The sequence below is a fragment of the Abramis brama genome, assembly GCF_963993115.1.
Source record: "Abramis brama genome assembly, chromosome: 10".
NCBI lineage: Eukaryota > Metazoa > Chordata > Actinopteri > Cypriniformes > Leuciscidae > Abramis > Abramis brama.
In genome coordinates, this window is record NC_139972.1 from 19,787,120 (window position 1) to 19,799,619 (window position 12,500).

Sequence of the window (12,500 nt, forward strand, 5' to 3'; positions counted from 1 at the left end):
ATATGCTGATTTGCTGATCATGAAACATTTCTTATTATAAATGTTGAAAACAGTTGTGTTGCTTAATATCAAGAAACAGCATAAAAGAACAGCATTTATTTGAAATCGAATCAAATAATAATATTTTATATAATAACTTCTATTGTGAATATAAATTTTTCTAGTTATCAAATATTTGTTCAATATATGTTCTCAAATATTTGATATGCTATTTTGCTCTTGTGCATCAATCAATCAATCAAATTCTATTTATATAGCAAATTTTCCAAATACATCAATGCAGTTCAAGTGGTTTACAGGCGAGAACAAGCAATTTACACTAAAATTAAAACTAGGGTAAAACTTGCTCACAAACCATAGTAATTTACCATTTTTGAGTGAATCATTCTTTTAAGTTGAATCTTTTCAATGAGTCGATCACATCGATTCACAAATGATTCAGTGATTCGTTTGCTAGTCGATATTTATCAAAATGATTTTTAGGAATGGACATTTATTTACTGCGGGAACACTTTTCTTTTTGTTGTCTCTTTTCTTTCTCTCTCTTTTTCCTCTTTTGTTTCTTTTATTTTCTCATTTTCTTTCTGCCGTCTAGCTCTCTATTGCGACATACGTACTTTGATTTCACATGAAAACATTACATTCTACGCTACATTATAAATTGTATTGATGCTCATATTCTTCAGCCCACATGCAGTAGCCTAGTGGCTCGCAAGTGCCTCGCTTTGTTCATTAATTAAGCTAATTAGTTGGTTTGAAAATAAAAGGCTTTCTGACTTTGCAGAGCAGGCAGTCAAAATGAATCATAGCTTTGCCAGTTGTTTGTCCCTGTACTGATTCGTCAGCACTTAGGGATTAATTGCGCTTTAAAAACCGCATGGCTAATGGAGCGTCTCATTTGAGGTTTGGGTTGGGTCCTTCAGTCCTGATATCCTCAAATAGTTTTAATACACAATATCTTATATCTCCAGAACAGCTGTGTATACCATCCAAATCTCATCACCTGTGAATTGGCTCCTCAACTGGGCTTTTAGCGGTTTCGCCTCCGTCCATTGATGAAAAGAGCTGTTGAATCTGCAGATTGAGTCAGTGAATGAAAGAGCAGCCTCCCACTGCGTGCTGTGTGGGTTTTTTTTGCTAACACATGGTTCTGTGGTGTAGACTCATACTTATGTGGCTCCTTTCCAGCTGCCATTAATATAGTCAAAATACAGACTGTGTAATGTGTAAATGAGGAAATACTAGGCTTTATTTATTTCCTGTGTCGATGGATACACTTTAGAGCTTAAGCCTTTATTCTGTGCTTAACTCACTAGTGGTGTGCTTAAACTTATGAATGCAAGGATAAATCAGCTGATCTCCCCTACCGCAGTTCATTCACTGCATTGGCTGCTGTGGTAAAGCTGGAATGTGAAGGTATGTGTTTATGTGTAGACCGGATTCAATAGCTTCTCCTTTTTATCCACTCTGGTTGTGTTGTCTAATCTTCACCGGGTTCACCGTTGTTTGTCTGAGTCACACCACACATGGTCACACCCTCCATTTGTTACCCCTTGTGATGTTTACGGTGGTGTGGGTTATTGTCGCAGATGTGAATGCAGCTGTTGGGGTTTAAAAAGAGAAGTGTTTCTCAGTTGCCCGTGTTGTTGATGCTGGTGTGCCTCTGTGGCTCTCCTTATTCTCTGTTTGAACTTCCTCAAGCGCTTTTGTATGTTCTACCTGAACTCTGAGTTTACTGATGTGATTTCATCAGATCATTAATAACGAGGCTGTCCAGGAGAAATAGGAGTTCTAATAATTTCACAGCCTGAAGGTGCAAACAGGAAAGAAAAACAAGGGAATAGATTAACTAAAATGAAAATTCAGTCTCCTAAAACATTTAAAGGTGTGGTATAATGCCCCTTTTTACAATATGTAAAATAAGTCTCTGTTGTCCCCAGAGTGTGTGTGTGAAGTTTTAGTTCAAAATACCCCACAAATTATTGTTTACAGTATGTTAAAATTGTCCCTTTTTGAGGGTCAGTAAAAACGTTTTGTGTGTGTCCCTTTAAGTGCAAATGAGCTGCTGCTCCCGGCACAGAGGGCGGAGCTTCAAGAGCTTTTTTTTTTAGGATTAGTGATGTCACTAATCTGGGAGGAATGTCGTGTAATCCCTACCAGCCGTTTGTTGTAGTCCTTAAAAAAACGGATTTCTTTAAAAGCAAAAATGTGTATTATGTAATGATCAACATTATGATGTCAACAGAACTCAACAAAATATTGTTTATTGCAACTTAAAAGGTTTAATTAAATAAATTATAATTTTAAAACTGCAACCAGGCCTTTATTTCAGTTGTGGTAACAGGTCCCCTGAATTACTATTTAGTAATTTATAGCAGAATGTCCAAGCTTCTCATTTCCATACATTGAAAGTGAATGGTGACACTACAGATTTTCACTGAATAACAACTTTGGTCTGTTTCTCAAATTAAGATCCCATATGACTTGAGATGACTTGTAATATAGTGAACTAGTCATATGGACTACTTTTATGATGTTTTTATAGTTTTTAGTCTTTTTTGGAGCTTGTCCTCTTTCTCAGATTTTTCTCCTGAGAAAAAGTCTCCAGTAATCTCAAATGTGTCCTCTCTAGAGTTATCTCAGCAATGTCTCAAACTTTCAATATGATCTCAAACATTTCTAAATCAATATATATACAAGTCTTTTTTTTTTCTTTTTCTTTTTTTTGTTAGGCAAAACATCGAGACGAAATAGACACATTAAATGTGAGCTTTGAAAGAGCATCCTCTGGGTGGAAAATTTTAAATTCAGCAGTGTTATTTTTTATTATGTATATAATATTATAGTATTTATTGATAAATTAGCTTTTATTTTCATATTTTCAGCTTGCATTTTAAATTTACTTTAAGTTTCTATAATTGTATGTGCTTTTGTCATTTGTCATTTTTAATTTTAAATTTAATTTATTTTTATTTCAGTTTAAGTTTTAGTAATTTTAGTACATTTCTAATCTTCATGTACGTTTTTTAAGTTTAAGTTTTTCATCTAATATTTATATTTAATTTAATTTCAGCTTTGTTTTAATGAACAAAAACCATTTTAAATAGTTTTGGTTAACAATAACAGCACTGAAAATTATCCAAGTATTCATAATGATTTCATTTTTAACTCATTTTATCATTTTATGTCTCCTTTAGTTACCCTTTCTCTTTCCCTCTCCCTTAATGATTCCTCTCCGCTGTAGTGTTGGCTAAGTGCTAACATGACCTTAACCTCCTCCACAGATCAGAGTTAGACAGTCTCTCAGACAGGTGTCTCATTTTCTCTTAGAGAATTCATACGCAACAGATGTTTGGCTGCGGTATGCATGTTTATGTGAGCATTGCATTACTCATAGTGTGTGTGCAGTTTTATCTATGTGCCTGCATGCAAATATTTACATTGAAGCTACATCAATTCTGATTTGCAATTCTACATATACCTGGAGGAAATTATGCATCTGCTCTGGATTTGTTAATCTGTTATCTTAAGTGTTATCTTAAGTAATCTTAAGTGTAAATACAGACTGTATTTGTATACATTAAAGTTTATTTATTAGCACAGCGGTATATACACTGTAAAAATTATGACACATGTTTTATCATTGCTTAAGTTAAGCAATTTTCAACAAGCTTTACAAGATTCAACTATTTTTTTTAAGTCAGTTTAATGTAATTTAAATTGAATTGACTTAAACATCCAAGTTGATTGTACTTAAAAATTAAAGGCAGCAACTTTTTTTGCAGGATATTGCCCAAATGCAATATAAGTTGATTGTCAAATTGTTAAATGCAAATTGAACAATATAAACAGGTCTTTACGAACGCAAGATATCTGAAAACTGCTGTTGTGTGGACTAAAAATATTGTTAGGTGTATTTGGATCGCTTCGAAACAAAACCTGCTAAGTGGAATCTGATATGCCGTAGACCTACTACATGACCTCTATTGTTGAGTTATAGCTGGGCTGAAATGTGAAGTGCATTGCACTGGTCTGCATGCGGTGAAGCGTCTGCAGTCGATAACAAGCAGCTGTCAGTCTGAGCCAGTAAAGAATGTCTTCCTCATCTCAACACAGGCAGGCTGGAGCTTTCTAGACCATCATCTCCAGATGTTTTATCTAGCTTTAACATATGATCAGCCTCAATAACACCCACATTAATGGCAAACTCGCTGGTCTGCATGGTATTTGATAGGTAGAATTGTTTAACTGTGAGGGGAGAAGAAAGATAGAGAGCTGTGTTCAACGAAAAAAGGATTTGGGAATATAAAATCGGACTAGAAGAGGGTGTGGAATATGGGCTGTTGTGAAATCATACTGTCATCTCTCAGGCATGTCTGCTGAATTCTTTCTGCCTTCTAAATTTTCCCTCCTATTTCTCATCCCTCTATTTTCTCCTATTTTGATCTCTTGAGTCTTTCTAATGCCACCTCTCCCAAAGAGATTACCTCACAGTTCTGCCTTTTGCTAGATTCCAGTAGCTTAAGCTCTCCATTTTGTGCCTCTTTTTCTCTGGTTGTCGTCTTGTCCTTGTCTGCTCACGCTCTTTACTGCCTGAGTGCAGAAACAGCAGGTTCTGAATGTGGCATGATAATGCAATAGGCTATTGGTATTCAATCCTGTCATGTTCCTTACAGCTGTCAGCATATCTGGCTTTCTCAATTTCATTCCCTGTCTGTCTTTATTCTAGCAGTGACTTTGACTTTTCGTTTTGCACATGGCCTCCAATTAATGATGTCTTAACATTGATGCTTTTGCATTGATTTACATAGCCATCCAGAAAGCTGTCATGTCAGAGTTACTGATGCCTGAGAGGCTGAGTAAAAGAGCTGTTTGGCAAAAGACAATGTGAAATAGCTTGAAGTCAGCTTTTAAAATTAACATAAACTTATTACACAAAGAGCTTAAACAAAGCTGCTGGCACTTTACACAAATTGGCTATAAAATTGAGCCTAAACGTCATAAAAATGTTAGTTGTCAATCTCTGGAAGTCAACTGAATATTATGTTAGCGTTTTTTGTTTTATATGAAGTTCTCGATTTTTGCAAGTGTAAAAAGTATTTATAAAAATTTAGAAAATGGATTTAGGTTATTTGTTTGTCTTCCCAGCATTCTGTAAAAAAAATAAAAAAATAATACAAATTATGTTATTTATTAGGTGTCAGTTTCAAGGAATATTCTGTAATGGGGGAAATCATGCAGTAAAATGTTGACAAAATAACTACATATTATACAGAAATAGCTCAAATTAATTGAATATCAATTCAACAGACTAAATAAAAATAATGACTTTTTGTATTATTAGGATATAGATCCAAAGCAATGGGACAGCAAAGTGTACTGCATTCATGAAAAGTGCTTGCTATTTTAAATTATAGGATATGTTCTATATCATACTAAGCTAAATATGAACTAAAATAAATAGTCCGCACATTCAGTCATCCTTGCATACACTGCAAAAGAAGGTTTATTTCAGGTATTATTTCAATGATGGTAATCCTTTATTTTGCTCGGACAGTCACACAGCTTTCCAGTGTGTTGGAGAATAGAACAGTATGATAGGAGCTGCACTCAGTCATAATTACCACACTTATTATGGAAGAGTCTTCAGCATATTATCTGAGGGTCAAGGCCATTTTTATTCACCTACATTAAATCTACATTCAGGGTCAGTAATTAAATTTTTTTTAAACGTTTTTGAAAGACATCTCATATGCTCACCAAGGCTACATTTATTTGATGAAAATACAATAAAAATAGTAATAGTTTGAAACATTATCTCTGTTTTAAATAACTGTCTTCTATCTGAATATATATTAAAATGTAATTTATTCCTGTGATGGCAAATGACTCCAGTCTTCAGTGTCACATGATCCTTTAGAAATCATTCTAATATGCTGATTTGCAGCTCAAGAAACATCTCTTATTATTATCAATGTTGAAAACCGTTGTGCTGCATAATTTATTTTGTGTAAGCGGTGATTTAATGCATACTGACCCCAAACTTTGAAGAATACTGCATATATAGTGTATCCAGCTATGTAAATTATGGATTTATTTCTTTTTTACCGCTTTTTATAGACAACATAAAAATGATTTTATGGGTTGGGTGTTTTGCTTTTTCTCTATTCCTCTTTAACAGCATGTAACAATGCAATTCAGGATGGCGCATCTCTGACACCCTCCCACCCACCTGCTGCTCAGAGTCTTTGCTTTATCTTCAGTAATCGAAAGGGTTCATTTCTGTATAGCTGAGAAATGAGAAACTTCAACCTTATTATCTTCGGTAATTAAGTCGAACCGTCTTTCCAATCTATCACACTGAAGTAATCACCTGATTTCATTTAGTTTCACAGGAAAAGAGGATTTTTCACAGCACACACACCTGCTGACGGGTCAATAATTAGTCTTGTGTGAGAAAATAAATGAGTGCTGGAAGTAAAGACACCGTTCTAACTGTAGAAATCAAGACATGTGGCAGACAAAATGTATTGCTTGTCACTATCTGCTTTTTTTTTTTTTTTAAATTGAAGAGTGATTTAAATTTAAGATATTAAAAAGCTGCATTAAATAAATTAAACATTACGTAGATTGCAAAATCTCTCTGATTATCCTTTCCAGCTTAAATAACTCAGGTGCTTTCTAAGCAGTCAAAAGCTGCTTTGGTGTCATATATTGCATGTAAGGGATAATGTAGAGCGAGGCGGTTGTTATAGCGAATACAACCCCGACAGGCTGATCAGGATCCCGACGTGAAGCCGATTATTACATGGCTACCTACCAAATAAATCAATAATTTGACACAAAATATTGATTTAAAAAGGAGTTTATTGATTTAAAAACGATTGTATTGCTTCCGCTAAAGAAAATAGTCCGTTCCGTCTCTACGGTTAGAATCCTGCGTCCATAGCAACGCTCTGTTTTTCATGGCAACGGTGTGTTATACTTCGCAGCGGTCTGTTATCAAGAAATAACAGACCGCATTCTACATTAGAATTCAACCAAGCCATGTAATAAATGAAAATAAAGTACAGGAAAGATTACTTGGGTAAGATTATATGTAACCAATGATACCTCAGACTGGAGAGTTATTTAACCTGTTAAATCTCACAACCCCCTTTTTGACCATAAATCTAAACTTAAATGGTTATAATTTATGAATGCTTTGGAATACAGACCTAAGGTTGGTCTCTTCTTAAAGAAGTGAAAGCACTCCAAAAATTGAAAGTGTAAAGAAGTTGTAGAAGTTTACAAATGTGAACTAAACTTTATTTTATACAATATATATATATATATATATATATATATATATTACAAAATAATGTGGACTCTTAATTTCTAGAAAATCAAAGCCATATATCTAATCAAATTGTGCTCCAAATTTGAAGTTGATATCACAAAAATTGAGCCAGCTAAGAGGATTTAAAGGACCTTTTCCATGGTAACACAATATCCAATTTTCACAGAACGAATTTAGAATGTTTAAGCTTTGGAATGATACATAATGTATGATGATTACTAAAATATGAGATTGGGGAAAAAAAACAAAAAGGCATTAAAAAAGCTGTGCCAACTGTCCCATTACTGGGACACTGACAGTCAACGGGCCATGCAAATAATCCATTTGAGAGGGTTTTATAAAAATCTGTTTTATAAAGAACAATGTAACAAATATTATTATGGAAAAGTTTTTGAAATGCTTTTGAAATACTTTTCAAATTGTTTTCTAAAGTTATAAAAGTCACATGACAAATATCATTTTGATAATAGATCATTTTAATATTTCTGCTTAACATCACTCCTTTTGGAAATGATCAAATGCAGTGAAGAGAATATAAGTGGGTCAGATGCATTCAGGGTGAGGTTGCTGAGAGAGGGAAATGCTTTTTCTCTTAAAGAGCGTGGGATTCGGGATCCTTGCCAGTAATATCAGGAGAGTTGATATCCTGTTCTGCTTTAGCCATTTCCTTGACATTGCTGCTGTTTTATTTGCTAGCTCAATGACAGGATCATAGCGGGGCTGGAAATATATCATTCAGAATGAACATAGCATGTTAAATCAGGATGTTATTATTCCTCTCTCTTCCTCAAATGCCAGTTCAATAAGATATATGCATGTCCTGGAGTGAATTAATGATGGCCACATTACGAATTAGTATTCTTGCCGTTTCTGTTCTCGCTTTCACTCTTTCTCTCTTCATTCTCACACTGGCAAGCTGTGGTGACACACTGAGCTGATTATGAGTTTGCTGCATGTGCAGCGGTTACAGCAATGCATTTGTTCTCTTTTACTTAATAAATCAGCTTCTCTTCCTGCCTTCTTCTTCTGTTCCCCACTATCACTCCATTTATCTATCTCTTGTAGGTTCTTAATCCATACTTGACAAATAACAGCCGACATGATTAAATTAACTCTTAAATTCTATGCTGTTCGTATTGCAGGGGTTGTTTTGAATCTGTAATGAATTTACAGAAAATGAATCCTTTCAATCAGATCTCAATTACTCTCGGTGAGCCAATATGAGTCATTGATCATCTCTGAGTTAAAAAAAAGAGACAAGTTAACGCTGGTTTGGGTTTCAATAAATTAAACTGCATTGTCTATCTCTTTTATTATTATAAAATTGAGTTCCTCAACAGTTTCGAATGTCCTTTTTGCTCTACTCACATACAGTTCAGCTTTCAGTTTGCCCCTGCCTTCTTCTTTAGGCACTAATGACTGTTTAAATTACTCTAGCTTTGAAGTACTTTCATTTGTAGAAATCTGTAACCAGATCAGAGAGCAGAGATAGTTGTAACAGTCTAATTATAATACATTTTGTACAATATAATGTTGTTGCCACAGGAAATGTCCACAATAAAAGGTTTTACAGCATAGGATTCTGGAAGAGGCCATTTAAATATGTGAGAAGTTGTTGCCACAGCTGCCAATGTCAGTAAAAGGAAAATGTAATGGCCATAAATATTTGTTGCCTTAATAATGTCCACAAACGGTATTTTGTGTTATTTTAATTAAAATATTTAATAAAAATTTTGATTGTTTTATTTAATTTTATTTAAAGCAACACTAAGTAACATTTTTTACCTTAAAATAATGTTTCCAAAATCGTATCAGTGGTTCATCAAGTCATAACAGGGTGAAAGGCACTTCTGGATTCGCTTTGCGGCACTATATCTGCTATAACAAACACTATGCAAGTTTGCCAAACCGGGTCGCGTTTCTGTAGTTCGAATGAGACATAAGAAAACTACAAATTTGACTTGCTTTACGTCAAGCGTTACAATAGTCATTATTTAGTTTTTCTTCGTTTCTGATGTCGCAATACATCATACTTTCATGAAATCATGCAACATACTCTACCTTGTCTGTGGACATCGTTCATTCAAAGCCGGTGCTAGATAAACAGCGAGTGTGCGTGCGACAGTAGGCTACGGGCGGGGAAATTATTTACGACAGTGGTAATGGACAATTCCGCTTCCAACCTGTAGGGCGACCGAAGAGGAAAAGTTCCTTAGTGTTGCTTTAAAAAGGTGGTTGATTATGATTTCACTTTTCTAACTTTAGTTAGTGTGTAATGTTGCTGTTTGAACATAAACAACATCTGCAAAGTTACGACGCTCAAAGTTCAAAGCAAAGGGAGATATTTGCTTTTAAAGAAATCGTTTTTTTATGAACTACAACAAACGGCTGGTAGGGACTACACGACATTCCTCCCAGGTTAGTGACATCACCAACCCTAAAATTGACATAAACCCCGCCCCCGGAACACGATTTATAGATTATCAAGACAGAATATGCAAATCAATGACTAGAAGATGGTTAACTTCACATCAGCTGCATACATTCTTCAAATAACCATTCAGAAATGTCCTGTTGCTTTCTACGTTGTCACTTCTTCTTTAGTCTCTCCATCTTTGTCTGACTCCAGTTTGAACATAAAAGCTTAAAAGTTTAGAAATTTTTAAAAAAAGGTAAAAGGACAGAAATTGTTGAAGCTCCGCCCTCTGTGCCGGGAGCAGCAGCTCATTTGCATTTAAAGGGACAGACACAAAATGGTGCGTTTTTGCTCACCCTCAAAAAGTGAAAATTTTAACATGCTATATAAAAATATCTGTGGGGTGTTTTGAGCTAAAACTTCACATACACACTCTGGGGACATCAAAGACTTATTGTGAAAAGGGCATTATACCACCTCATTAATTGTTTTTATTTTATTTCTTTATTTGCAGGATTTCAGCTAAATTGCATCTGTCATAAGAACATGAATAAGATATATTGTGAATTTATTCCTCATATATTCATTTTAGTGGTTTGATGTGATGAATAGCCCTAAAATTCTACATGGAGTTTTGGAGAGAGAGAAAAAACTTTAGACCTCCTAGATGGTAAAGTCCAGTCAAAGTTTATTTATACAATACATTCAAAAGCAAAATAAGGTGGCCCAAAGTGCTGCACAAATATATATGAGTATAAAATATATAAACTTTCAAATTCAAACTACAAACTTGCCACACAATGTTTTTTTCAGTTCCTAATGAAATTACCAGCCAACCAGCAAGTGTGTCCTAGTTTCCTTATTAACTGCTTGAAATTTTAGAATTCTTAATATTTTCTTCCTCCAGTTAATATTTAATGTTAGTTCATATATTCTCTCCTCCAGTTCTGATTTATAAAATTCAATAAAAAGTTAATTCCCCCACATCCACACACATACTTACTCTCTGTCTGCTTCTTTTCCCTAGTCTGAAATCAGCTCTTTCAAGCACTCCATCCAGTGGGGCATTAGACCTGTCTGGCATCCCTCTTGGAGTGAAAGACATGGAGCGTCTCTGTGCCTACCTTCATCACCACGCGTCCCGCATCGGCAGCATAGAGCTGGGCTTCACCGAGCTCACAGACGATGCCTTCCTCCTGCTCCTCCCCACGCTGGCGTCCCTTCCCCGCCTCGAGACTCTGGCCCTCAATGGCAACAGGCTGACCCGTGCAGTGCTCAAAGAGCTCACGGACACGCTGAAGGACCCGGACAGATTCCCCAGCGTCACCTGGATCGACCTCGGGAACAACGTGGACATCTTCTCCCTCCCACAACCGTTTCTGGTGAGCCTGCGCAAGCGCTGCCCCAAAAAGGGCAACCTTCCCACCATCCTGGAGTTCGGCGAGAGCCAGGCCAGCGAGCCGGAGGGCCGAGTGGATGAGGACGACGCAGATGATACGAACAGGACAGAGAGCATGGGAGAGCTCAGATCTGAGGTAGAAGAAGAGATTGACGGTGAAATGGAGATCGAGGACATGATGGAGGAGTTGCTGGACTTTGACAGGGAGGTGCAGGGCAAGGAGGACGAGGAAGACAGTTTGTGGACCTTGGAGGAGCAGCGGTTGGTAAAAGATCCGGTCGCAAAGTGGAGCAAAGAGAAGAGGCCGCCCAAAGCAGAGGGTGAAGAGTACTTTCAAAGCCAGTCTTCCCATCTGTCTTGCTCCAGTCAGTCACAGCACTCCTCTGGAGCCATTGAGCCTTTAAGAGAAGACTCTGTCCCTGACCAGTTAGCATGTCATTCGGACAACCCTACCTGATTAAAGCCACTGTCTAATTTGATTAGAGGCTATAACCTTAGTCCCTTTAAGAAAAAGAGAGTGCAATGAAGAGTGTGACAGGCTTGTTTTCAGACTGGGTTGTCCAAGAAGTCATGTGATTCTGCAGGTTTTATAGGTTTAACAATCGTAGCGGTTGTCTGTTGTTGCAAAGGAGAAATGAATTACTTGTGAGGTACAAAAATATCAAATATTCTTTCTCATTCAGGTTTTCCCCTTCACTGTCATAACCATGAACCTCTGTGCCTATGTGCCTGTTCAAAACCCTGCTGGAGAGGCATGCGTGTAGATGTGATCGGTTTTAAAATGCTGGATATAATAAGCAGATTGGCTTGGGTTTCATGAATCAATGTGTCCATCTATGCATCTGATTGTTGCAAGCATCACATTTTCTCCTGCAGTGGAAAACAACCTAAATTCTATTCAGTATCACCCAGTGAATATGCATGTCCCGGGCGTCAGGTGGATGGGACGCAGATGAGATCATATTAAGTGCCCCTAATTTATACAGTGGAAAACCAAAATCTCTTGTCACAGTGTTGGCCCAAAATCAACGTGTTTGTATGATAAGAGCAGCGGGACTGAAGCCAAAGAGAAAAGACTCGCTATACAGAACAAAGTGTTGTTTGGCTACACAGTATATATAATGCTGATATTCTATTGTTGTTACTTGACATGGATTTTGAAGACTATGTGTGGTTTCTTAGCTCTGTTCTTTAGAAGAGAACCTTTAACCACTAAAATGATATTGTTTCATTTTTATTTATCCACTGTTAAAAATAAAGGAATTTCATTGTATAAACATCTATATAGTGCCTAATTGGAATTTTACATTATAGTTCTGATATGCCAGTAGATTAAAGTATTGTTT

At 36.2% G+C, this 12,500-nt stretch overlaps 1 protein-coding gene across 1 annotated transcript in view; it reads left to right on the top strand.

The window, feature by feature from the left end:
• lrrc75a (leucine rich repeat containing 75A) overlaps positions 1 to 12,500 on the top strand; it is a 21,572-nt gene that overhangs the window by 8,454 nt on the left and 618 nt on the right. Inside the window, exon 4 of the mRNA XM_084125601.1 lies at positions 10,728 to 12,500. This exon is cut by the window's right edge and continues 618 nt beyond it. Within this exon, the coding sequence (XP_083981727.1) occupies positions 10,728 to 11,611 (884 nt within the window). The 3' untranslated portion in view covers positions 11,612 to 12,500. The remainder of the gene's footprint in view (positions 1 to 10,727) is intronic.